Here is a 27,672-nt window from a genome sequence, read left to right on the forward strand (position 1 = left end):
TTGTCAGTCAGTGATGAACCAGGTTAGTGAAGGTTACGATGATGGCTTAAAACCCACTTCCGTGAGCGCTTAGTCCCTCATTTGTTTGTCAGGCCACAGTCGTGTGTTGTCTATCAACAAAACGGGCATCTGTCAGTGGTGGACCTTCAGATCTTCCGTCAGTACTGACGGAATGCTCACCTTTGGTATCAGTGTATGTGAGGCACTTTTTTTTTTTTTTTTTAAGGGAAAGCAAAAAATCCCTGTTCTTTGAATTATTGGGAAGCAGGTCTCAAGAAGAGCAGGTTTTAGAAGCTCGCTTATACTGCAAAAAAGTCGACCAGGAAAGCTGGAAGAACTGGAAAGCTAGTAAATGAGCACGTAAATGAGGTAAGAACCATGATATACTTTTTATTTAATTTAAGCATCTAGTATAAATAAGAATTTGATCCCATGGGACCGTATTGCAGCAGTTTCAGTGCAAAAACACACCAGTCTTTGTTCACCCTCCACCTCTTCTCTTCCTTTGAGCGTCAGTTCCATCTTATTAGAAGAATGTCTTGCTTTCTTGCCTGATGTCGCTTTTGAGCGACTCATCAAAGAAGGCCATGTGTCGGTACGCCATCAGGGGTGTGCTCTCCCCCAGCACAGCATTTGTAAAGTTTGGGCGTCCCCATGCATACACCAAACAGTTGAGAAAGCCTTGTAAGGACACGCTGACGGCCTGAAATGAACAAGACAAGACTGCCATGAACTAACTCTTCCCTTTACAGTTTTACATCATTTGTTGAAACAGACAATGACATTCTCAAAATCACATGGACAAAGACCCAAGACTTCCGTCATCAAATTGCAAATGTCTTAGTACATGTCTCAAGTGTCTCAGGTTATCTTTGCAAATGGTTATTAACACGTACATTTACCGGTAACACAATGAGCCCACATTTAGCACTTTTTCCAAATAAGCCAACAACGTCACACCATGAACACGAAAGAAGAATTCCTGGGAAGAGTTGATAAATTCAAAACAGTAATTGACAGTCAGGTGAAATTAGAATTTGACTCAGATTGTGGACAAAAATCTATGGCCAAACAGAAAGCAGCGGGTCTGGAGCCAGGAGGATGACGATAGGGGAGGGAAGTCGACGACAGTGACCAGTGAAAGTGTTACTCTAGTGGATATAATTGTTATTTTTTTGGACTATTTACTGTATATTAAAAAGTAGTTTTGAGACATAGATGAACTATTTTGGGAGCAGTGTGAGCTTTTGCGTGGTATTGTGCTGAACCTTCCAGGTTATTTTGGCAAAAGCACCAAGTGAATGCAAATGAACAAGGAAGGATCTTTGCAATTTTGATGGTACTGACTCCTTATAAGGGAAAGGAATCTAGCTTTAAAGCATATGTGAACAGTTTTGGGAGAGATATGGGCTTTTGCTTGTGAGCTGTAAGACTGGTTGGCCGAATGATCTAACTTGTAAGAATGCCATTTCTGTTTCACAAAATGAGCCATTCCAGTGGAAAAAAAACATATGTGCCGCTCAATTCTAAAACATACCTGTATCATGTAGACGGCAAACAGGCTCTGCTGTTCAACACCACGCCACACCATCAAAGTTGACAGCAAAATGATGAGTAGGGCTGGAAACATTTAGAGAATTGTTTTTTATTGGTGCCATTTTCATCGCAGGTCAGTACAGAATGTGATTCAAAGCCAGAAGGCAACGAAGCACATTCAACCAATTAATAGACTGAGTGAAACAACAACAAAAGCTGCATCTTTGGATCAAGGTTGTTTCTTTTTATTTTATGTACTTATTATTTTTTTTACTAAACAGTGCCTTTTAACACTGCAACAATGTTGCTAATTAAAACAGAACAGACCCAAAAAAAAAAATTATTTAGCGGATTTTCTGAACTATAGAGCGCCCCTTATGGTGAAAGAAAAATCAACAGAAAAGCTACACCGCTGTATTAGCCGCATGGTTCAAAAGCTAGGAAAAAAAATAATAATTAATATGTGTGAGGGTACGTGTGTGTGGGGGTGAGTGCGTGAGTGTGTGTGTGTTTACCTGGTGCCCAACAAAATAAGATGACCATGAGCCTGTTCCTGGCTGTGGCAAAGACACTCTTCAATCTCCTTCTGGAAAGTCCGTCTCCTTCCACTGGGAAAAGAGCCTCCTGTTTGTGCTCTTCATACCATCTGCCCACCTTATGGTAAATAACCTTTCATATGTAAAAACAAAAATAAAGTGTGTAAAAAAATAAAGTTCGAAAAGAAAGAAGAAATTGACAACTTACAAAGCATGACAGCATCACAGGAATTATCACCAGGATCACAAAGAGTCGCATAAAAGTGTCATGTATTATCTCCTGGGAAGAAAAAAAACAAATTTGTAGCTTCAATGAGAGAGTAGTGATCATTCGAAAACTCAATCGTGAAAAAATACAGCATCAGGAATATCGTTATTGCATCGACACCGCTCTGCTGCTAGGGCAGTTTTCTCAATTTTGAATTTGAATTTCAAACAGTAAATTTTTACAGCATTGAAATTCAACACATATTTTTTTTTTAAATATTATAAATAAAATAATCAATCTAAAAAAAAAATGCAGTGTAAAATGTTTTTACACTCACAGCATCCGAGCAGGAATCTATCCAGATGTGCATGAACAAAATACAACTGAGGATGAAAAAAAAAAAAGGACAACAAAAGATGTCAGAAAAGTCTTTTTTGTTTCATATTTAAATTGTGGAGCAGACCCGGTGCAGTATTTAGTATGGTCCTGGACGGTGACGCTGCGGGGGTCGGGAATCAATGGAGTGGATCTGATGAAAGGAGTGAGCACGTATGCCAAGTAAATGGCAGCAGGGATCAACCTGTAAAGTGTTTAGGGGTGTAAGCCACAACATTTACGCTCTCGTTAAACAAGATTCAAAAGAAACACTCACCACACGAGCATGTACACTGGTAAAGATAAAAGTCTACTTCTGAAGTGACTCTGTAAAACAAAAGTGTATTGTTATGTATATATCTTATTTAATATGTGCTCAATAATGTACGTGATCTCTCACCCGCTTCCCCTCGTCTTCAGCGAGCGTTGCTCGCCAGCCTTGGATGGAGTTTTTGGACTTCCATGCGTACACTGCCACCAGCAAGAATGAGATCAGATAAAATGTCTGGGACAAAAGGAGAAACCAGAGAACGTGTAGATTAGAGTAATATATGGTGGTACCGCCAACGTCTTAATTAGGTTTTTGAAAAACAGCTTTTTTTTAATTTTAGTATTAGTTTTAATTTTTTTAAGAAATTGGCGTTTTTCTTATGTGTAAGATTAGGAGAAAAAAAAATATGGTATGTATTCCATCCATCCATCATCTAAACTGCTTCTCCTCACAAGGGACGCGGGTGTGCTCGAGCCTATCCCAGCTATCTTTGGGCACTAGGCGGGGTATACCCTGGAGTGGTTGCCAACCGATCACAGGGCACACAAAGACGGACAAACATCCACGCTCACAAACACACCTTGGGGCAATTTAGGGTGTCCAATCATGCATGTGTTTGGACTGTGGGAGGAAACCGGAGTACCCGGAGAAAACCCACGCAGGCACGGGCAGAACATGCAAACTCCACACAGGACGTCCGGAGCCAGAATCGAACCCTGCGCCTCTGAACTGTGAGACCATCCTGTTAACCAGTCGTCCACCGTGCCGCCATGGTACATTTTCTATCATAGAAATTCTACAAAAATAGTATTGAAAAAACATTTGGGATATGAGATATTCCAACAGTTGCCTCTTTGGCCAGTGATTGTTTAGTCTGTTGAAGTTATGTAACACTTCAGTCCAACTTCATATTCTCGTGACAATGATGTCATCTATTTTTTTATTTTTTTATGAGTGGCCCTTTGGCACATTCACATTCATTGGATTTACAACACGTGTTTTACATCATGATTACGATTTGACTCTTTCTAGTCGACGTCATGCACAGGGGATGAAAAGTCATTTTAGTACTACTATGACCGTTCAAAACAGGAGAAACTACGATATGTATTTGTATGTGTGGATGGTAAATGGTTATATTAGAGATAAATCAATTGATAAATAAGGTTATGATAATAAAATAAATAATTGAGAGACATTAATGTAACTATTTATAAAAAAAAAAAAAAATCCAGGTTGATTCATGTAGGATGAATCTTCATTTTGTTTGGTAAGATTTAGCTGTCCTTCCTTTAATTATTTGTTAATTTCCTAAACTCTTTTGAAGCAACAGTTCTTTTTTTTGTTCACTAAAAAGTACAAGAAAATACAAATCTTACAAATCAAAATGTATCAACAAATAAGATGAACATAAATGACATAACTAATAAATGCAACGTATTCTCTAACTACTGTATAATCTACGACAAACAGTTTTTCGTGAAAAAGGTTGTCCTGTACTATAGTGTGCTAAATATAACTGATACTTCACAGCTGTAGGGGAAACCTGGGACCAACAGAAAACAGTTCCTACTTCTGCTTTAAAGAGAAAAAGATGATTTCATACGATCTCTCTCTCTCTCTCTCTTTCTCTCTCTCTCCTCTCTCTCTCTCTCTCTCACTAGCATACTACATATAGTTTTGAATCCTTCGTCTGTCTCGTGTTCCATTTGTGTTGGCCAAATATTCAACCTGATAATCTGAATATTTTCCACATTTGCATTTCGAAAGAACCTGAATAGACTTGTGCATTCCATCGTCATTTTTGCACTTTTTTTTTGGTTGCTCATGATGGGCAAGTATTTTTTTTTCTTCTAAAAGGATATTATTTCTCACCAGTGATAGCGGTAGACCGTATTGACAGATGGTTACGCTGTCAGCGGTCCTAATTTTGTTCATGGCACTGGTGAACATCAGAATCAGAGCAGCCGCAAGGTCCGCCAGGGACAGCTGGACTAGGAGGTGCACCTGCACACACAAATCCCATCATTTAATAATGAAATCTATCGATCCATCTATCTATCTATCGATCCGACAATCAAACCTGTTCTTTCAGATGCCTCCATCGGACCATGGAAACCACCAGCACGGAACAGCTGCCAATCACGCTGCAGATGACGTTAAGACACGCCCACGCATACGAACACACACACACACACACGCACATACGCACGCGCCTTGTTTCATAACCAGCTATTTGCATGTTAAATTGATTGTACTTTGGAACGTGGTCTGCGTTAAAAAGATGAGTCAAGCGAGATGACATATCAAGAAAAAAAGTGTTTGCGTGAAATCAATGCCCTGCACTTGTTTCTTTTTCACCTACTCCAGTAGTGCTTTTGTCCTGTTGCATAAGAAAAATCACAGCAGTAAACGCAAAATGATACATTAACTTTGTCAGTCTGGCAAGCAGTGCAAATTTCAATCTTCAGCGTGTTTTATGTTCCAAGTGCAGTCTTTATTGTGTGAACAATGTTACAGCGGCAGTTGGACTGTAAACATAAAAGCGTGTCGTGTCGCGTGAAGTAATTACATGGATTTGATTGACGATTGGTCATTATTAGAAAATGGGCGCGCCAAAGTTGAAGATAAACATTCTGTGATGCTGGTTGACTTCCAAGGTGTCCTCTTTCCACCCCACAGAAATGTGCCCGTCGAAATGAATGGAAAGTGAATGAACTTGTTGGTGCCATAAAACTGTGATGAAATGTTTTAATGTAAGGGTAGTTGATTTATTTATAGAGCACAATTCATACACAAGTCACATCCGTGGTGTTTCACCGAGGCAATGAAATAATCAAATGCAGCATAAATAAAAAGACTCTTAACAGTGAGGCTGCGTAAAACATATCATTGTAGATTTATGGGTTGACTTCCCCTTTCTGAACGAGTTGTGTTTAAACATTTATGGAGGTAGCGTTTTACTTTACCATCATCTGTAATACATTTTAATTCCATCATTATCATTATTAGCTTTTAAATACCGTATCTGCTTGCCAATTTGTATATCCCATCCGTGTGCGTATATGGGTTCACATCCAATACGTATCAAACTGCTGTCCACGGATGGATTCGATCCGAAGACATCCAAATTCCAATCTGAAGCTCGCAATTGTGTTTGATTGCCATTTATGCTTTCGTGACACATATCGCATACTTTTGTCTCACTTTATTCATTAAGTGTTCGTCCATCCTAATTCAAATGCAATTACATTGGTCATGTTGCTTGACGGCAAAAGAAAGGTGAAATGTATTACCTGGGAGCTAATGAGAGCAAATATACTGTCGAGAGAACATCAATCTGCAAAACAAAACAAATCAAATCCAAAAGACGTTTCTCACATCTGTCATTTCTACATGCCCACGGAATGGTCGACAGGAGGTCTTACCTGATAAGCAGTAAATGTACCGTTGAGGCCCATGCTTGATAATTCAGTAAAAGCAAAAATCACGTTAGGTTGGACACACACACTGAAGAACATTCCTCCATGGCAGCTTTTATGGCAAATGTGTGCTTTGGTCAATGAACACCTGCACACGAGCACAGAGTGAAACAAGTCACGTGATGCTGCTTTCACTCCCCCTGAAACTGTGTGCGTGTGTTTCTTCCTGCGATGTTGATAAAATTCTGTGGCTTGATCCATCGAGGCTAATCGGAGTGTATTATATGCTTTATTTTACTCAGTCTTTTTGTTTTTGTTATAGCCCTTTTAATCTGTACTGTCGGGTACGTATTTTTACAGTGTTGGGACACTTTTTGTTGTGATTGTCTAAGCCAGGTGTGGGCAAACTACGGCCCGGGGGCCACATGCGGCCCGTTAGACGTTTTAATCCGGCCCGCCAAACTCGAAAAAAAATTAAATGAATAAACCTTGTTAATGTTTTATTTTCAAAATACTGTGGTTTTTCAAAGACATATATATTGTTGGAATGCTTTCTTTCACTTTCATTTAAAATTAAATGTATTTTTTTTTTCTCCGATGAGGTGAGGTTACCAAAACACTACACCCATCTGCTTCTGGTCCGGCCCCTCTGTCAAATTTAGGACCTAGTGTGGCCCACCAATCAAAACGTTTGCCCACCCCTAAACTGACTGATTTGGGTTCTAAGAAATAAATCACATTTTTAATCATCTGCAGCACTGATCTGTTGTTGTGTTTGGTGAACTTACCGTGTTGTATCGGTACACTTTGCCTGTGTATTCCGCCTATAGTAATCACTGTGAGATAGAATTGCTAAAAGTGTTTTAAATTAAACACAGCAGTGTATAACTTCTTTTAATAGAATCAAGCCTTTTGAGATCTGTGTATTACATATGGCAACATAATATGGTTTATATAAATGAGTACAAGATAGTTTTTACACATTTTTCATTTCGCATAGGATCTGAGGTGTTTTGCATAGTGTGTATGTGGTTGTGCTAATTGTGTGTCATATTTTGAAATTCAGAGCCCTTTTTTCTAAATCATGCTTAAACAATCATAAAAAAACTAATAATAAAACTAATAGCAATCATAATAACTAATTATGGTCATCAATGAAAATGCATTGTTGTTATAATTTTAATTTTAATGATTTTCAAATTCGAACAGACTCAGCAAGTTCAAAATGGAGAGAAGGAGAACTTGGACACAAACGTGTTTTTATTCTCAAATATCTTTTCACTTACCAGACAGATGCGCTTTGATGTTATAAATTTGTTGTCAATAACAATATAGCATATAGAAAAAGAAGGCAATCCGAGTTGAGAGTAGGCCCAGAAATGTAAAAACACCAGAAGAGTTTGATAGTCTCGTTGAAGCATCACGATTAGGGAACTCGATTGTGACAAAAGGCCTGGTGCAAAGATGAGAGATTAGTGAAGAGGGTCGACTGGTCTTTCACAAACATAGGGTTCGGTGTTTGTGCAGCTCATAATATCCCATTCACCGTCTGTAAGAAAAATGCAAATATTTCTGTCTAACAGCGTTAGATTCTCATCATCTCCTCATTCACTGAGTTTACTCACCATCCTCACTCATCGTGACACAGTCGTCACCCGTGGAAGATGGTGGGGTGTCAAAGTTGGAGAAACCAAAAGTTGTGCCGTCATTCCATACAAAGGTAGTTCCCTAAAGTCACATTTTGATGAAATACATTAAAAAGGTTACGGTGACACACTCAATTTCACACCACCTCTATTAACGTTGCTGACAAGACTCGGAGTCTTCAGGACATACGATACACATGCAGCAAAACTACAGTCATACAAAAAAAAAAAAAAAAGTCCTCCATCAAAAGTCACGGTCCGCTTGTGTATTTTAATATGGCTCCAGTACACAAAATGACAGGATTCAATCTGTACTTTGTCAATATTTTACCGTATCTCGCATAAGTCCAATCCAGGCGTCATCATTCTCTGGAATAAGTCCTTGAACAAATATATTTTCCAATGCACTTTCAATGGAGACTAGATTCCCACCAAGAATCACGCAGACATCCTGATGGATAAAGAGAGTAAAAAAGTTGATTTCATGGATTCAGACCCAAACAGGAAGTTGGAAAATATGTTGACTTTGGCTCAACAGACAGATGGATCACTTCTCACGACAAACTATTGTCTTCCATACCTCTGCATCCTCAGCGGTTCTCGCTTCCGCTTGGAAAATGTAGCAGCTACAGTCTAATTGAGTCCAGCCTGGAGGGCAGTTATTGATGACTACTTTTTCTTTCGGAAAAAAAAACACGTGAAAAAATCAGGTCAGTCAAATCTGGTTTCAATGCCAACAAAACTAAGAAAGTGTTCATTGAGATATAGCTACCAACTTTTCCAAAAATTGAAAAAGAAAGACTCCTGCGAAGAACAAAAGCACATTGTTAGAATTTGACAGAACGTCAACACAAATGAAAACACAAATATAGTCAACAAGATCGTAAATAAAAAGCAAGTAAATGTGTTGAATGTTCATAAGTTTGCAATTTGCATCAGCGTGTGAGATTTTGACTTACGGCTCCACTCAACAGCACATTGATCACGCAAAGGAGGAACAACAAGCGAAGAGCAAATGCCATCTCTGCAATCATTAAAAAAAAAAATCATATATATAATAATAAATATTTGCCTTACACTTACATATAACCATGTGAAACACAAATGTGCTAAATGCTCCAGTCCTCATAACATATTGCATTTAAAAAGTGGGATGCAAATTGTCTGAAGTTACCTTTGCAGTCGTGTGCCTTAATGCTGAGGACGGTGACGACGATGACTCCTTTTATATGACGGGTTGGCAGTGTTGGAATGTTGAATGCGTCAAACTATGTCTGTCACATGACACATCCGACCGGATCCCACGACAAGAAAATAAGGCAGTCAAGTGTGCTACCAGACAAATAATAAATGAAACAAAAGAACCCCTTTGCCAAACAGGTTTCGGACCAAAGTGATCGGGAACCCAACTAGATGCCCCCGCCATGGAGCCCACTGCAAAATAAAAATCATCCTGTCACTTTGAGTGTTTCGAGTAGATGGGACAAAATGGAACCTGTTAATTTTGCTAGTTAGAGTCCTTGTATGTTCATGCGGGGTGAGGATTGCAACAGGTCTATGATTGGCTGCTCTGTGTGTCAATGCGATCGACCAGCACCCCCTTTGCAGGCTACTGGTCGATTATGATCGACGTAATGGGCACCTCTGATCTAGTCCTACGAAACAAAGACGCACTACAAATGTTTCCCATTTGTTCCTGCTTATATTATTTCTCTTCAAAAAGCCATTGACCTCAAGATGACCTTTATCCTTTTAAGCTAATGATCATTTATACACACACGCACGCACACACACATTGTTTCCATCTGGCCTTCGTCAAAAACTGAAAGGGAATGCCTCAGATTATGTAGGCAAAGTACTTTGAATGTTTTTGAGGAGTTCAGGTGAAATAATTTCAATGTGAACTTCTTGACTGGTTATATAGCCGATATTGATGAGGAGCAGGTCAAACGAAGAAAAGCAAAATGAAATCAAAAAGTCGTGTCGAGCAAATTAAATTACACAAGGAAAGATAGCACCAACAGGTAAACGGGTTTAAATGTTCCTGAGCATCATTTAATAACTTTAATTATCTGTCTGTTGTTGACAATCAACTTCTTGGTATGATACAATGGGACAGAACTTGATTTAGAAGACACGCACAAAGTGCAATTACTCAAGCATGAGGAACAAATTAAGTATCACCCATGAAAGCACTGAATTGAAAAAGTCAACAGCAACCAACAGAGTGAGAGCAAAGTGAAGGTTTTCACTGGAGCCTATCCCAGCTGTCTTCAGGCAGTAGGCGGGCTACACCCTGAACTGGTTGCCAGGCAACAACCATCCGCGCTCACACTCATACCTAGGGGCGATTTAGAGTGTTCAATCAACCTGCCATGCATGTTTTGAGAATGTGGGAGGAAACCGGAGCACCCGGAGAAAACCCACACAGGCACGGGGAGAACATGCAAACTCCACACAGGAAGCTGGAATCGAACATTGCACCTCTACATTGCGAGGCTATCATGCTAACCAGTCGTCCAGCGTTGCCGCCCACTGTACAAACAATTCAGATTAGAAAGAAATTTAAATCTTGGCATGGCTGCGGAAGGCTCAGAACATTGTGCTTTTTCTCATGCCCTCATTAACATAATCGGTTCTGTGCTGCAGGTATGAATCCCTGGCACGGCTTAAAAGCCGCAGCGCTGTTGATGGGGTGGAGCTGAACAGCAACATTCGGCGCATGAGACAGTAATCAAGCAGAGACGGGATTAAGTCAGCTGTATTGCGGCTGTGAAAATTCTTAGACCAAACAAAACTTTCCGGTCCCCATGACGGAAGGCCCCACCTCGATCAAGGACTACTCTTCTCAAGTATTTGAAATTGTAAAAGCAATTTCATCCTTTTCTATTGGCATACTCACCCGTCACATCACCTTTGTCCCCAAATCACATAATTTTCTTGCCTGTGTGGCTTTTCTCCGGGTACTCTGATTTCCTCCCACATCCCAAAATCATGCATGAGAGGTTGATTGGACACTCTAAATTGTCCCTAGGTGCGTTTGTCAGCGCGGATGGTTGTTTGTCTTTTTGTACCCTGCGATTGGCTGGCAACCAGTTCAGGGTGTCCCCTGCCGACTGGCTGAAGATAGCTGGGATAGGCTGCAGCACCCCCGCGACCCTTGTGAGGAGAAGTGGTGTGTATGTCAAAATAAAATAGATAATGCACATAAAGTATAACTGGCCACCAAAGTTGAAAAACATGCAAGGCAGCCAAAAATTAATTTCAACCTACTCAGCAAAATGAGCTAAGGACAAAAAAATTGCCTTCTGTTACAGGCATGGTCTGAGACTTTATATAGATGAACTATTTGACGTACGGCGTATACGAGGGTTGCGGGAGAAACCCCAGACGACAGGTTAAAGTGAACGGGAGGGAATCGGAGAAAGAGAGATAATAAACAGAGAATTCCGATTACAATGCAATAAAATTGTATTTTTATAGCGAAATTTCACAACAACTGGAGCTGAAACGAAGCGCTTTCCATATGCCGGCATACAAATTAGCAGGTAATTAAAACACAAATTTAAACACATTTACAATCGATAGCAGAATAATAGCAGAACAGTGACAGAGCAAAGAAAAGAAGAAGAATAAGAAGGCGAAAAGGGAGAAGAAAAAGAAGGAGGACACATTGGCAGAGAAACAGCGTTGTTTTTGTCAACATCATTTATTTTTTATTTTTTTGTAAGGACGGAATCGCTTTCAAGGGACCAAGACGGACGGGGGTGCAGCATGATTACTTGTTGGAATAAGGAAGAAAGTGTAAAGACGGAAGGGTGCCCAGGTCAAAGGCAGGTGGAGGAGGACAGATCGGCAAAATGCGGAAAAGGGCGCACTGGTCTTGTACGGTTGGCCAAGTATTACTTCCGTTGACAAATATTTCCATTCACAAACCAACAAAGTTCCATTGTGCTCCAATGTTCTGTCATTAGCCTCCGAGTTGGGTTCCAAGTGACTCATTTTGGGCCAAAACCTGTTTGGTCAACACTGAACATCAGCAATGAACTTGTTTTTTTTTGTTTTTTTTGTCTAGTTACAGACTTGACTAAAAGTTATTTCCTTGTTGTGGGATCTGGTTTGTTGTGTCATGTGACTTGGAGCTCATTTGACACGTTCAACATTCCAAGACTGACAACACAACATATAAAAGCGATCGTCGCCATCATACTCAACATCAAGCAACACGACAGCAAAGGTAGCGTCACACAACTTTACATCACACTTTTCAAACTCAATATTATGTGACGTCTCGAGCATTTATTGCATTTTGGACTCACATGGTGAGATGTAAGCGTTAAGATAATATTTATTGTTAGGAATCCGAATATTGAAGGTAACTTTAAACATCTTTAAATCCTGCTTTTCAAAACTGTAATTTATAGGACCGTCTCAACACATTCTTGTTTCAAATGGTCAAATGTCGATGTAATGGCGGTATTTATCAGTCATCAATATGAATTATTTTTCTATCATCACACAGATGGCATTTGCTCTTTGCTCGTTGTTCCTCCTTTGTGGGATAAGTGGATTGTTGACTGGAGTCGTAAGTCAGAAATCTTACTCATTGACTTCAATATAAAAATATTGATAACAATGTTGGATGTTGGTGTCGGTTTGTGTCAACGTTTGCAATCTGATTTTCTCCTTCTTCGCAGTGGCCTTTCCCTCTGATTCATTGGAAAAGTTGGTTGTTTTCAAATGAACACTTTCTGAATTTTCTCATCACTCACCTCACATTTTAGTGACGTGTCTCATTTTCTCTCTAAAACAATTGTGTTGCAGACATTAAATGTCCTACGGGGTGGACTCAGTTGGACTGTCACTGCTACATTGCCCAAGATACCGTTCTAAGCTTTTCAGGTGCAGAGGTCGGGAAGATTTTTTCATCTGAGTTATCATATCGTCCATTCGTCTGTTGATTGGTGTCTGATGGATCCGAATGAGTGAAATCAACGTTGCATTTTCTTTTCCCATCAGGATGCCTGCATCACGTTGGGTGGAAATCTGGCCTCCATTCAAAGTGACCTGGAGAATAAAGTCGTTCTTCAACTGATGAGAGACTTGGCGTCATCGCCGTCGGTTGGCTGGATTGGACTTCATGATGCAATTAGGGTATGACCTTAACCCAGGTGTGGGCAAACTACGGCCCGGGGGCCACATGCGGCCCGTAAAACGTTTTAATCCGTCCCGCCGAACTTGAAAAAAACCTTGTTAATGTTTTGTTTTCTAAATACTGTCTTTTTTTTCAAAGACTTATGTACATTGTTGTAATGCTTTTGTTCACTTTCATTTCAAATTAAATGTATTTTTTTTCTCCGATGAAGTGAGGTTACCAAAACACTCGATCCATTTGCTCCTTTTCCGGCCCCTCTGTCAAATTTTAGCCTTAACCTGTACAAGCAGTCTGACTGGATCCTGTCTCTTGCATTCGGCACAAGTACCTTTGCCTCTAAGTAAATTAAAATTAATGTGTACTCGAGACTTGATCTTGTCACCGGATTAAAGCAAGGAGTAGAATCATAAAAGGGCAAAACAGTCAAACATATCTAGCTCCACCTAGAGGTTGACATTTGTCAATATCCATTAGGTGGACGTGGACTTCAGTTCAACTTTTTGAATAAATCCAATCCACCTTCATTTATGCCAAATTCACCTTTTTTTTTTTTTTTTTCGGTTATCCATCACTTGGCCTTTTCCTCCACTCTCCTATCTCAAAATCTCGTCTGACATCAAACATCTGTGCAATGACTAAACTATATGATTCTAATTCTAATTGTGAAACACAATCAAGCTGGATTGTGACAAACAGTAGAAGCAAATCCAAGCAATGGTTACCTTTACATGCGACTCATTCAAACGTGCGTTTGTCTTCCAGGATAATGACTTCATATGGACCGATGGCTCACGTGAGGTTTTCACAAACTTTGACGAGACGGCGAATCCTACAGAGCCTGATGACTCCGGCGACTGTGTAGAGATGATATTGGCAAGTAAGTAAAAATTGGGATCAAAGTTTGTTTAAAATATGCTATTCATCACTTTATTGCACTTCATCATTGTTCTTTTTTACAGATGGATTGTGGCAGGATGAAAACTGCGTAAACACAAAGGTATATGCTTGCATCATTGATGTGTGCAATGGCGGAGATCCGAGCTCTCCGGACTGTCCAGCGCCGAAATGACCGGGAAAAAAACTTAAACTTTCAATTTTCATTCCAACTCACCAATGCGACCTGTACTTTGTTCATCCCTTTGTTAGCGGTTTTAAACCCCTTTTTGTATTTGTCTTTCAAAAATGTAGGTACTGTTCTCGATTGTGTCCCTTGTCACGTACTTTAAATTACTTGTTGCTGCAATCTGCTATGCAAATAAACTTCCCTTGCTTTGCATTTCAAACAATTGTTTATGTTATAAGAAACTTAAACAAGCAACACTATTTTCAGTCTTTATTATACAAGTTTGATGATGTAACCCAACTTCACCAGGTCAGAATTTGGAAGCTACGTCTAGTCCACTAGGACTAAGCCCACAAAAAAAAGTCATGAAAAGCAGCGGCTGTAAAGGCACGAGAAGTAGAATAAGAAGTGTTGCTTCATTACTTCAGAATTCCGATCAGTTATTTTGCCTTGATTAATAAAGAAAGAGATGGAAAAGTTCCTTGAGTTTTGCTTTTGTTGTGAAATTTTCAAAAGCACAAAGACATATGACAGCTATTTGAAGACGCTTCGGGACTTTTACATAATTAACTGATGACGCACATCACATCTTGAAACCTCCAGAGTGTGGAATGCTACCTGTCACACTGAAGCAATTATGTTTGTTAGCTTGGTATGTCACTGATCGGGTTGAAGTGTCTCCTTTCTGATAATTAGCATGCTTGAGATTTTCAGCCATGCCCTGTTCCCAGTGCTCATTTTGACAGCGAAAACAATACATAAATGAAGTTGACGAAAACCTTCATCTGTCGTTTGAATGTTTTGACACAAAACCACAAATTTAACTCCTATCACTTTTATTTCGGCTACCTCACAGAGTATCTCGGTCACAATTATACTCCCAACAAACAAACCGGCTCCCTATTAATATACTGACTGGCAATAATTTGACATTAATTTTAACTCTAAAATCGTACTCAGAAATATTCAAAGCACTTTGCCTGGTTTAAGTTCCAAAAGTGTGCTCTCTCAGCATTAACAGCAACGAAAACTTCATTTATTTTGCAAGTTTTCAGTACTAAATTGGTGTCAGTATCGCCTAGTCATTTATTTCCTCCTTTTTTCATCTTCTGATGAAAAGACGTGTCTTTTTGTTGATTTATTTAACTCATATTTATCCGGTTTAGACCACCACGAACACATTCTTATTCCCTCCTTCACTTTGACAACATTCCAGCAGTTGATTGTGGTTTCCTAGGGATTTACACACATTCTTGAAGTTCAGTTTGGATTGTTTAAAAAAAAAAGAACGGTGTTTGGATTGAAATCGCATGCACATATGCCGTATTACTAGCCCCAAAGAAATAATATGAGAAATTGAGATGCAACATGCTGTTTTGGGATTTCATCATAGTCTGGGAACAGTTGCCTAAATTGTTTAAGATGACTTTCAATCCATCCATAATCGGTACCGCTTCTCCTCACAAAGATCACGGAGGTTGCTGGAGCTTATCCCAGCTATCTTCGGACACCCTAAACTGGCCCAACGGCCAATCGCAGTGACACAGTTTGTAAAGATACAACTGAGGCAAAAAGTATTCTTACAATATCAATTAAATCTACGGATTTTTCTCGACAACATTATCAAATAAGAAACGCAAAATTGTAATTAATATGAGCATTCGTCCTGAAGTTTGTTTGAGTCTATTGTTATATGAAGCCAAAGTAGAAACACTTATTAGTGAAATCCGGAAAGGCACAGTTACACATCTCCAACTCCAAATTTCCAGACAACAATTTCAACACCTGTTTTTTATTCCCAATGGTGCCTGTCGCATCTTCAAGAATTATATGCATAATATCCTGTGGCATTGGCTCATTTAGATTAAAACCTGGGAAATCAACTAGCTTGCTTTGTTTGTTCATGCCAAAGATTGTTTTGAGGGAGGAATTTAAGAATTCAGCATGAGCCTCTTCTATTTCATTATACTGCCTAATATGCACGTTTAATGTCTGTTTGGTGAAACTCTGTTTATTAAAATATACTTGCTTTTCACGTAAAGTGCTCTAACAACAATGATGTCATTTGCTACATGCAAAACCTACTCCCTGCATAAAACCTGCGAGCTCATTGTTGGGGAGCTTTTACTACACTACACTCATGATGAGCAAGGGTATCGCCACACACAGCAACGACTGCTTCACTTCATCAATTCTCTTTAAAAAACATCGACACCACACTCACCTACTTCAACAGACTTTGCTATAGCAACAAGTCTGATTGAGGCCAGCTTTGATATAAACGTGTGCTCTCTGGTGGCTTAAAGCAGTGCTTCTCGATAATTTTCTGTTACTAGCCTAATGGAACGAGGTGTAAAGTATAATACTTTCTCCCTTTTGAGCGGAATTATTATTTTTTTTTTTTGCATTTGGACCTGGCTTGCTCACTTCAAAGGAGAAGCAATTCTTGGAGGTGGGGCAGCCAGATCATAGACAGACTAGCGGACCGGTAAAATTAACCACTGGAAAGTGATGGTGGAATCGCGGTTAAAATATGACAGATTGATGATTTCTAACATAAGTAGAAGAGTACAAGTACACTCAACACCAAAGCGCTCATGCATATAATGGTGAGTAGGCATCAAGGAACTGCCAGGAAACTCCCCGCAGTCCAACTACAGCAGATGCAAATTCAAGCAATAATAATCTTTAAATGTAACTCAATACAAATTGTCTTTGTCTTTCAGGATAATGACTTTATTTGGACTGATGGATCATTCGGAACGTTCCGAAACTTTGATTCATCAAATATCAGTGGTAGTTGTATCGAGATAATAACGAATGGTAAGTAAAGTCTTTGTTTAAAGTTTGCTTAAACAATAATGTTATTCGACTTACACCTTTATTTCTTTCAGATGGACTTTGGCAGGATGAGCCCTGCACAAACCAGAACGCGTTTACTTTCATCATAAATTTGTGCGATGGCGGAAATCCTGATAATCCAGACAATTGTCAATGACACTTTCAAAGATGTAAGATGATTTCTAACCTTCCCTATTCATAAAGTTAAACATTTGTATGTGAAATATTGTTGTACATCAGTCAGAGAAATTCTTTGGGTTAGAATTGTTTTAATGGACGTATGAATCAAAAATCTGCGAGTGAATTAGTACTAACAAATCAAATCAAAATGTGTGTTTGGATTTATGCATTGTGTCATTTGCGAATAAATCTGGCCATTGTATTTGGCCGTGCTCTTTACCTCTCAGCCATGCACATTAATTATCTGCCAATTCTTACGACAGCATATGGAAAGCGCTTTGTGTTGTGAAATGCGCTATATAAATAAAATTGTTTTGTATTGTATTGTATAGTTTACTTACGTTTTGTCACGTTTCACAATAGGAATAAAAATGAGCATGTTCAGAAAAATAATACTTTTAAAGCGCTTTCGTCCTTACCAACGGACAACATTTCGACAGCGGCCATACTCCATATCTCGGTCACCTCAAAATGCATCTCAAGTGAGCTGGACCAGTACATTTGTGGACCATCATGCTATTAATAACCACATTTCCAAATTTACTCCATCGTTTTGGTGCAAATAATTACAAGTGCATTAGGATAATATTCACATGTATTAGTTACTCATGTTGCAAATTATGTTTCAAATAAAAGTCATCTGAATTTTCTCAGAATCAGGATGCCCTTTATTGTCATTGTACTCAGTCTCCCCTCTCCAGTGCAAGATAACAATAATTTAATCAAATAGATCAACTAAATTAATTATAGATTAAATAATCAGTAAATAAATATGAAATTAAATAAGAGGGCAACAGGTCAAAGAGGTGTGAGCTCGGGTGAGTATTGTCGATCTTGTGCACTCTGCTGGGACACCAGGTGGTGGAGACGTCCGACGGGGTGTCACGATCCGTCTGTTGTTGTTGCAGCTGAGTGGACGTTTCCTCCGGCGCTCGTTCCCGTTCGCTCGTCACCTGGCCGGGAGAGACGCGCCCACGATCCGCACAGCTGCATCGTATCATCGCCCTTGATTACGGGCTACTTAAGCCACCGTCGCGGACCAGTCCGCGTCGGATTATTATCCTGCCAATCCTGCCTTGCTCATGATCTACGTACTTATTCCTTGCCCTGATTACTCCGTGTATAGTTATTGCGTATTTGTGTTTTGCTTCGGCTGGAAGGCGACCGTGACACAGGGAGGGAAGAGGGCCGCCAATAATCCTCTGCGCTGTTTTGACGGTCCGCTGGAGCCTCACTCTGTCTGCCTCAGTGCAGCTGCCGTACTAGGTGGAGACACAGTGAGTCAGCAGGCTCTCGATGGATGAGTGGTGGAAGGCCAGCAGCTGCTAGCTGTCCAGGTTGAATTTCCTGAGGACCCTGAGGAAGTGCAGATGCTTCTTTATCATTGCTTTGGTGTTGTGTGTCCAGGAGAGGTTATCGGAGAGCTGTACTCCCAGGAACTTGAATTGCGTGCAATTTCAACAATATGTACTATGAATCTTCATTTTCATTTAGATGTGCAACTTATAGATCACCGTGGATGAGGGTGCGGTCCAACACAATATTAACAATCGTTTCGGACCACAAAATATTTTGTGCTCGTGTGGGGGGGGTGCATCTGAATGATAAATGGATACATAGCCGACATATAGTCACTAGTTACCTGTCAAAAATTGTGTTAGTAATGTCATCAAAAGTACCATGATATTAATGTGTCGTGAATATGTTTACTTACTTTTGGATTGCTCCAACACCATATTGACAGGCAGGAAATAACTGTGGAGCTCAGTATGTACTCTTCAATAGTAGTACAAATTTTGGTCACCAATGTCCATGCGTAGTTGCCATATCTTCATCATAATGATTTTATATCTTTCAATTAAATAACATTGAACTGAGCAGGTATGAAATTGAGAGGATAAAAAACACACACACACACACAAGTATTTTCATGCAGAAAGATTCCTTCATTATGCAGACAAATTTTCTTGACATTACAAATTTGCAGTCAATAATAGTTGAGCATTATGGAAGAAGAAAAGCAGAGTTGGTTGTAAACCCAGAAACACAATGACACCCCTTAAGTTTGATTCGATTTTACTGAGTCATTTAGAAGAGCAAACCCGGTCGTGACGAAAGTAAGGGACGGAGTGATTAGTGCATCACATCTCTGATGCAAACATATGCGTGAGATGTTGTGCATGTTTCAGTGTCCCACTGTCCAGCTGTAAGAGAGATATGTTAGTCAGCATAACAGTATTGTATACCTGGCAACTTGAATACATTATATTACTTACTGCTATCATCAAGCTCCACGCAATCACCAGCGGACAGCGGCGTTGTAATAAAATTCTCAAAGTCATTAAGTGAGCCATCGGTCCATATGAAGTCATCATTCTGGAAGATAAAATCAAATTGAATGAGTCACATGGAAAGATAATTGCTTGGATTTGCATCTGCAGTTGGTCACAAGCCATCTTGATTTTGTTTCAGCATTATGTATGTGAATCATATAGTAGTATTATTGTGAAACTGATGTTTGATATGTGGACGACAAAGTCAGGTGTTTGGAATAATTAAAAACAAAAAAAACACAATTTATCCCGCAGGAAAAACAGAGAAGCTGGACTTTTGTCTTCCCAGCGAATATCTGTTAACATCTAGGTGGGGAATATAATTTCCATTGTCAACAAGTCATCCCTTGATCTGGTGACAAAATCGAGCCTGGAGGACACATTCATTTTCTATCTGGCAAAAAATATTTCTACTGTACACAAATGACAATCAGAACATGCTGTTCAGTGTTTTACCGCAATGGCATCGTTGAGTCCAATCCAGATATCGGCAGCATTCCCACTATCAGGAAGAGTCAATTCAGTCACAAAGGCATTTTCCAAACCACTGTGGATGGAGACCAGGTTCGCATCGAGAACGTTGCAGACGCTCTGATTGAAAACGAGAGTAAAAAAAAAAGTTCATTCAGAGCTGTCGTACAGTGGGCAAGATCATTTACTTTGCATCGAAGCGTTCAAGCACTGATGACAATGGCAGTAAACTGGTTGGGAACTACTTTTCAAGTATTTTCTTCATACCTCTGCATCTGCAAAGGTCCTCGGATCATCTTGGTAGATATAACAGTGGCAGTCCAACCGAGTCCAGCCTTTGGGACAGTTATTATCTGCAATGCAATTGTTGTTTTAGGAAGAAGATCTGTCAGTCAAATTTGATACACATGATGACAAAACTAAAAAAAATTAAATAAATAAATCTCAATCAAAGTTGCCAACCTTTGAACTGAATCTTTTTGAAAGACAACTGTGATGAAGAAAAGAACAATGGTAAATGGTTTTAGACTGCGTTATATTGTCACAAATGAAGACAACAGTTCAATAAAGACAATTGATACTAGTTAAGTCAGTGGATGAGATTTTGACTTACGACTCCAGTGAACAGTCCACTGAGTCCACAAAGGAGGATCAACAAGCGGAGAGAAAATGCCATCTGTGCGACGAGAGAAAAATACTTCAGACAACAATGCACTAAATGCTGAGCAGGTCACGTGAAGTTTGAAAAATAAAATGAGGAGTTACCTTTGCAGTTGTGATGTTTGATTCTGAGGATGCCTACAACAATTCCTTTTATATGTTGCGTTACAATGTCACATGACACATCAGGCCAGATACCATAATTGGCACAGTAACAAGCAATTAAAAAACACAAAGAACTCATATTAGCGCTGTTCCGTCCTTGCCAAACAAGTTTTGGTCCAGTGTCACAGGTTAATCAACTCGGACTAATAAAGGAATATTTTGTCCTCTGAAAATTGTCGTCAAGTACTTTCTTCCCTCATCTTGATTAATTTAACTTGATTCTTACAGAGACAAACCATTTTAAGTGCTAAATGTTTGAGACCAGAAATTTGCATATTTGGGATGCACAGTAAACTTGTCAGGTACTCCGGTCGGCGAGGAGGGGGTGGACCCAAAATGCGAGGAAGCAGGGATAAGGGTAACTTAGAATTTATTTAACAAAACAAAACCAAAAGGCAAACAAGGTACTAGGACAAACAAACGTGGCAGGGTGCAAAATAACAAAGACGAACTAAACGTGACTTAACAGAACAAAAAACCGAGGAACAAAGACAATGACAAAAACTAGGGACAGGAGCGGGAGCGGGAGCGGGAGCGGGAGCGGGAGCGGGAGCGGGAGCGGGAGCGGGAGGGGGAGGGGGAGGGGGAGGGGGAGCGGGAGCGGGAGCGTGAACGAGATCAGGGAGCGGTCGTGACAGTCCAAACGGAGCAATGCACCGACAATGAGTTGTTGGAGTGAGGTGTTCATATAGTCCAGTAATTAGGGGAGCAGATGGACATCAGGTGTGTGAGGTTAATGGGGAGCAGGTGCGTGGCTGGTGGGGACGGAGTGCTGAGGGGAAACGCCCCTACTCAGCTGACAGAAACCAAAAACAACAACAAAAGGCATGGGAGACGCGAAAACAACAACAAAAACCCTGCCATGACCGACACGGGTCATGACAAAACTGAGGTGTGGCCCCATCTCAACGAAACAGACAGGTTGGTTCTTTGGATGGGTTTTTATTGCGTGGAAACACCGTTGCCACGATTACCTAACTGGTTACTTGATTTTAAAAGTAACTTAGTGATCTTACTGCAGACCTGGTTTTAAAAGGAGCTAAATTAGATTAAAGGTTTCTTTAATCGTTACATTCAGCCGGTGCTTAACAAAAACGACACCCAGTTACGTCGCTGCACCGAAATAGAAGTGCATTTTGAACAGTGATGTTTTAGACTAAAATTATTTCTATTTAAAAATTTAAATTCAAACAATTATTACATGCACACTACAAATTTTACTGTAAGAGTATTTTAATCAATCAACATAAATGGGCTACTTGTTTTTATATATAAATAAATACAGACAGAGATCATCAAACTTCACTAAACATTTTGTAAACAAAATCGAAAATATGTTTTTTTACATTTGGAGACCTCCGGCAGTCACAATCTGGTGGGATTTCTATGACGTCCATGGTAGTTCCCACTCCGTCAATTTAGTACCACGACCGCCGCTGAAGATATGTCAGTGGCATTAGCTTAAGCATTTACGTGACCGAATGTCAATCATTATACCATTAGCAGTTTAATATCTGCTGCAGGTGTTAAGCATTGAGTACACAAAAAGTATTTATCAAATCAAATTAGAAGTACCGTGTACAGTCGAGAAGAGAAGTGCTCGTGTACTGGTTTTATATTATCCTCACGTTATATTCATATTTTACTTTGATTAAATGTGCTAAATTCTGTTTAAAACCTGCACTCCACATTTGTAACCCACACACACATAGTCAGTCTGCATATACAGGTGATGACAGCCAACACTTCATATTCTGCCAAAAGACACAACAAAATTACTAGGAGCCAATTTAAAAAACATGCATTTAAAGACACAATAATTTGAGATCTGAACACATATACAGTCACACAAACAAGATTGCAGGGTATAAACCTTGGACCAAACAAGGATAAACCGTGGAACCTGGTCTTGGACCTGTTGAGATGGAGGGAGAGAGAACAATTTCAACCGACATGACCTATAATAGAAAAAAACCTGTCTCGTGAGAATCATATATATTGTGCAGGGCTGCATTTTAGGAGCGTCATTTTCTGACTGCATTCATCTTGGATGCGGGTCATTGTGAGGATAAGAAAAGTAGCCCAGATATCTAACTCATACTATTTCCTGAACTCCAGCGAATTGAAGAGACTATGGGTTCAAATATGGATTTGAGTCTTTATTTGATAATTTTCCTTTATGAATATAAAAATGAACATGCATTGAGTACATTTAATTAATTAGGGGTTTGAAAAGTAGCTTTTGTTTCTACGGGTGGTTTGGCAGGAAATGTCCTCATTTACAAATGAAAGATGGCTAATCATGGCGAGCAGAGTTATTAGATAAGAATCTAGGTGTCATTTGGCAGTGTTCAGAGAAGAAATGGCGTTGTAAAAAAAAATTGGTGGGTTTCTAGTCTTAAACAAGTGTGCTGTGGTCCTGAAGAGTGTTGTGTTGTTCAATAACTCGCATTGAGTCCGACTGTATGCAGTGGTGTGCGGTCAATGCCTTCTCTCCTGGCCCAACATAATCAAGAAATCATGATCATATTCGTCACATTGATTTTATATTATATCCTAGTGTTGATTTTTTAGATTAGAGTTTTTATCCAATCAGAATTCAGCTATCTCGTGTTGCTAGGCAGATTTCATAATACCAGTAGCACGCAATATTTGTCCGAGGCCCTCAGATATAATCGCGCAATCCTCTGTTCTGTGTGAGCAAGGGAGCTTTTACAGTTGATAGACAGTTGCGATGGTTTTTTGACGATCAAACCTGCCAAGACTTTACCCCCACCTGGTGCATTTGTGAAAGAGGACATATACCGTATTTTCGCGACTATGAGGCGCACTTTAAAGTCCCAAATTTCCCCCAAAGCAAACGAGGGACCTTGTCATGCGACGCGCCTATTGTATAGATTGAGCAACTCTCTCGACCATCGAGCCTGATCCCTTCGGGGCATTGCAGAGTGCATGTTAGCATACCCTGCTGGACAAAGTCTGAGACATCTATGCTTCGAAGTGTGACAAATACATTATCTGAATACGTTTTTTGGTGATGGTGCAGGAGAAAGCTGGACAAAAGGGGCAGCTGTCCATAATGTCGTAATCTGTCTTATCATTCATGTTATTGCAAGCAAGAAACATCGCAGGTTTAGACAACAGACTGCAAAAAAAAAAAAACACTGCCCAAAGCACACCACTCACATCTCTCTAACCCGCCATCTGATTGGCTAAGGCTGATAAGCTCCCAAAATGCTTCAGTACTGTTTTTGTATTCTTTTTATTTCTTTTGGTGATATGAATGGCAATAGAGATGCATGTTTTGTGTTCATTTAATTTCTTTGTCTCATTGTTGGCTTGTATGCCGTTCAGAGACATCCTTTCCCTGACATTGTCAATTAGATGTTTTGCCATGACATCTCTGATCAATCTCAGCTGAAGTGCTGCTACTAACAGCTATCAGCACGAGTGCTAGCATGCGCGAACTAGCATGCTAACATGCGTCTCGTAGTGCGGCGCGCCCAGTCTAAGTATTAACTACAGAAATAGCGCCCTCAACTGGTGCTGTGCCCTTTAATACGGCGCGGCGCGTCTTTTGGCCATAAAAATATGGTCTTGTAGGAAGAGGTGGCAACATGTTCAATAACTTACCAAAGAGTTTTGGAGTCGATGACAACAAGAATATCTTGCCAAGCTAGCTCTCGGGCAGTGTTGGCATACGCGGAGGAAGTGTCTCAGAGCAGGAGATGTCGTAATGGTGAAAAGATGACACGCACAGTAGTGAATGGAGATTGGGCAGTATATGAGAGACCTCTGTCGTTCAAGATGGACTCGTGAAGAAAGTTTCGTTTTGCCTTGGAGACAAGGAACTTGGAAAGAAAGGGGAGCACATCTGCAAGGTGTTTCAAGCCCCCTCTTGCTTTTCAAAGCTGATTGGACTGGCTCATTATCTGAAATGATTATTTGACTCGTTGCAGTCTTTTTTTCCCCACATTAAAGCTCGGAGATATGGAAAGAATGTTTGCGAAAAGTACCATCATCATTTTTTAGGTCTCTAGACAGTTGTCTGAAATCATAGCGCCAGCAAAACTGTTTCAGGAGACGTCATTTTCCGAATTGTATTGCACTTTAGAGGGGCGCTCTCTAATCTTGTTGCACACTTGCGTACAATGACAATAAAGGGATTTCTGATTCTGATGTCATGTTTTTCAGTGAGCAATGATCGTACTATTACAAGTACACAGGGCAAATTTCAAATACAGCTTTCTTAGCCAGACTAAGCTCTGGAGTGCAGGTAATAATTAATAATAGTGAGAATGATACATTTTAGTTGTGTACTCGACACCGCAACTCACTTCAGAGAGGTAGAATAAAACAAAAAGCAACATTTAAAAAATGATTTAAAAAATAAATTTATAAAAAAAAAAAACATAAAGTATTAAAAAACGACAACTGCAAATAAATCATGAGAACAACCTGATAAAATATACACGTGCAAATGATCACCAAAAATTAAAAGCAATTTTGAGCAGATGGATTTTTAGGTTTTTTTTTTTTTTTTTGAAGCGGGGGAGGTCAGAGCAGGCACGGAGGAGCGGCGAGAGCAAGATGAAACGTAGTAGATCTATGAGGCATGATGGTGGAACAACTGGTAGAGCGCAATACAGACGCTTTAATAAAATAGTTTAAATTTCGGTCACCAATGTCCATGCATAGTTGCCACATCTTCATCATAATGATTTTATATCTTTCAATTCAATAACATTGAACTGAGAAGGTATGAAATTGAGAGGATAAAAAAAGCACACAACAAGTATTTTCATGCAGAAAGATTCCTTCATTTAGCAGACAAATTTTCTTGACATTACAAATTTGCAGTCAATAATAATTGAGCATTATGGAAGAAGAAAAGGAGAGTTGGTTGTAAACCCACATACACAATGACACCCCTTAAGTTTGATTTGATTTTACTGAGTCATTTAGAGGAGCAAACCCGGTCGTGACGAAAGTAAGGGACGGAGTGATTAGTGCATCACATCTCTGATGCAAACATATGCGTGAGATGTTGTGCATGTTTCAGTGTCCCACTGTCCAGCTGTAAGAGAGATATGTTAGTCAGCATAACAGTATTGTATACCTGGCAACTTGAATACATTATATTACTTACTGCTATCATCAAGCTCCACGCAATCACCAGCGGACAGCGGCGTTGTAATAAAATTCTCAAAGTCATTAAGTGAGCCATCGGTCCATATGAAGTCACCATCCTGGAAGATAAAATCAAATGGAATGAGTCACATGGAAAAAGATAATTGCTTGGATTTGCATCTGCAGTTGGTCACGAGCCATCTTGATTTTGTTTCAGCATTATGTATGTGAATCATATAGGGGTAGTATTGTGAAACTGATGTCACACTGAGGTGAAAGTGTGGACGACAGGGTCAAGTGTATGGAATATTAAAAAAAAAACACACACACACACACACACACAATTTATCCTGCAGGAAAAATAGATTAAAAAAAAAACTGGACTCCAGGCTTCCCAGCGGATATCTGTGTGAACATCTAGGTGGGGAAGATATTTTCCAGGGTGATCTCTGATGAAGAGTTAACAAGTCATCCCTTAATATGGTGACAAAATAGAGCCTGGAGGACACATTCATTTTCTATCTGGCAAAAAATATTTCTACTGTACACAAATGACAATCAGAACATGCTGTTCAGTGTTTTACCGCAATCGCATCAGTGAGTCCAATCCAGATATCGGCAGCATTATTACTATCAGGGAGACTCAATTCAGTCACAAATGCATTTTCCAGAGGACTGTGGATGGAGACCAGGTTCGCATCGAGAACGTTGCAGACGCTCTGATTGAAAAAGAGAGAAAAAAAAGTTCATTCAGAGCTGTCGTACAGTGGGCAAGATCATTTACTTTGCATCGAAGCGTTCAAGCACTGATGACAATCGCAGTAAACTGGTTGGGAACTACATTTCTAATATTTTCTTCATACCTCTGCATCTGCAAAGCTCCTCGGATCATCTTGGTAGATATAACAGTGGCAGTCCAACCGAGTCCAGCCTTTGGGACAGTTATTATCTGCAATATAATTGTTTTTTTTTTAGGAAGTTGTTTCGGAAGAAGATCAAATCAAATCTGATACACATGATGACAAAACTATATAAAAAAAAATCTCAATCAAAGTTACTAACCTTTGAACTGAATCTTTTTGAAAGACAACTGTGATGAAGATTAGAACAATGGTAAATATTCGACTGCGTTATATTGACACAAATGAAGACAACAGTTCAATAAAGACAATTGATACTAGTTAAGTCAGTGGATGAGATTTTGACTTACGACTCCAGTGAAGAGTCCACTGAGTCCACAAAGGAGGATCAACAAGCGGAGAGAAAATGCCATCTGTGCGACGAGAGAAAAGTACTTCATATTTCTGACAAAAAATATCAGCGTTACGTTTGCATCTCGCCAAGTAAAATGAAGCGTTACCTTTGCAGTTGTGATGTTTGATTCAGAGGATGCCTACACCGATTCCTTTTATATGTTGGGTTTTAATGTCCCTTGGCACATTGGGCCAGATACCAGAATTGGCACAGAGGAATGCAGTCAAAAAAAAAAAACCTCACAACCAAAGAACCAGTTTACCAACTCAGTCTAATAAAGGAATGTTTTGTCGTCAAGTACCGTCTTCCCTCATTTGGTCTAAAAAGGTTTGACTTGAGTCTTACACAACAAGGCAAACAATTTAAGTGCTAAATGTTTGTAACCAGAAAACGACATATTTGGGAACCAAGGTAAACTGAGGTGTG

General features: G+C 39.7%; 4 protein-coding genes and 1 pseudogene across 4 annotated transcripts; 1 reads left to right on the top strand and 4 right to left on the bottom strand.

The window, feature by feature from the left end:
- Positions 1–456: 456 nt before the first annotated feature.
- LOC148334805 (uncharacterized) lies at positions 457–7,425 on the bottom strand. The gene is made up of 12 exons (XM_088298418.1): positions 6,355–7,425; positions 6,223–6,266; positions 5,010–5,073; positions 4,802–4,933; positions 3,056–3,160; positions 2,933–2,982; positions 2,744–2,860; positions 2,618–2,663; positions 2,281–2,352; positions 2,052–2,205; positions 1,538–1,620; positions 457–703 (listed from the first exon to the last, which is right to left on the bottom strand). The coding sequence occupies exons 1-12, from the start codon at positions 6,607–6,609 to the stop codon at positions 527–529; spliced, it is 1,299 nt and encodes a 432-aa protein (XP_088154544.1). The 5' UTR covers positions 6,610–7,425; the 3' UTR covers positions 457–526.
- A 165-nt stretch (positions 7,426–7,590) lies between these two features.
- On the bottom strand, positions 7,591–9,211 carry LOC148334806 (snaclec coagulation factor IX-binding protein subunit A-like). Its single transcript, XM_088298427.1, has 7 exons — positions 9,169–9,211; positions 8,954–9,018; positions 8,771–8,798; positions 8,575–8,672; positions 8,326–8,445; positions 7,974–8,076; positions 7,591–7,897 (listed from the first exon to the last, which is right to left on the bottom strand). The coding sequence occupies exons 2-7, from the start codon at positions 9,014–9,016 to the stop codon at positions 7,821–7,823; spliced, it is 489 nt and encodes a 162-aa protein (XP_088154553.1). The 5' UTR covers positions 9,017–9,018; positions 9,169–9,211; the 3' UTR covers positions 7,591–7,820.
- Positions 9,212–12,107: 2,896 nt separating this feature from the next.
- On the top strand, positions 12,108–14,693 carry LOC148334807 (ladderlectin-like). The gene is made up of 7 exons (XM_088298423.1): positions 12,108–12,231; positions 12,517–12,579; positions 12,692–12,719; positions 12,819–12,904; positions 13,014–13,148; positions 13,912–14,026; positions 14,109–14,693. Exons 2-7 carry the CDS (start codon positions 12,517–12,519, stop codon positions 14,216–14,218), a joined length of 537 nt encoding a protein of 178 aa, XP_088154549.1. The 5' UTR covers positions 12,108–12,231; the 3' UTR covers positions 14,219–14,693.
- Positions 14,694–15,374: 681 nt separating this feature from the next.
- On the bottom strand, positions 15,375–18,234 carry LOC148334808 (uncharacterized; annotated as a pseudogene).
- Positions 18,235–19,156: 922 nt separating this feature from the next.
- Positions 19,157–27,416, bottom strand: LOC148334809 (C-type mannose receptor 2-like). The gene is made up of 13 exons (XM_088298059.1): positions 27,353–27,416; positions 27,203–27,265; positions 27,055–27,082; positions 26,856–26,941; positions 26,577–26,711; positions 26,012–26,111; positions 25,881–25,939; positions 20,651–20,713; positions 20,500–20,527; positions 20,305–20,390; positions 20,023–20,157; positions 19,510–19,609; positions 19,157–19,437 (listed from the first exon to the last, which is right to left on the bottom strand). Exons 2-13 carry the CDS (start codon positions 27,263–27,265, stop codon positions 19,367–19,369), a joined length of 954 nt encoding a protein of 317 aa, XP_088154185.1. The 5' UTR covers positions 27,353–27,416; the 3' UTR covers positions 19,157–19,366.
- Positions 27,417–27,672: the final 256 nt, after the last annotated feature.

The sequence above is a fragment of the Idiotropiscis lumnitzeri genome, chromosome 6 (genome assembly GCF_059441095.1).
Source record: "Idiotropiscis lumnitzeri isolate Australia: NSW breed Sydney's pygmy pipehorse chromosome 6, RoL_Ilum_1.0, whole genome shotgun sequence".
Lineage (NCBI taxonomy): Eukaryota > Metazoa > Chordata > Actinopteri > Syngnathiformes > Syngnathidae > Idiotropiscis > Idiotropiscis lumnitzeri.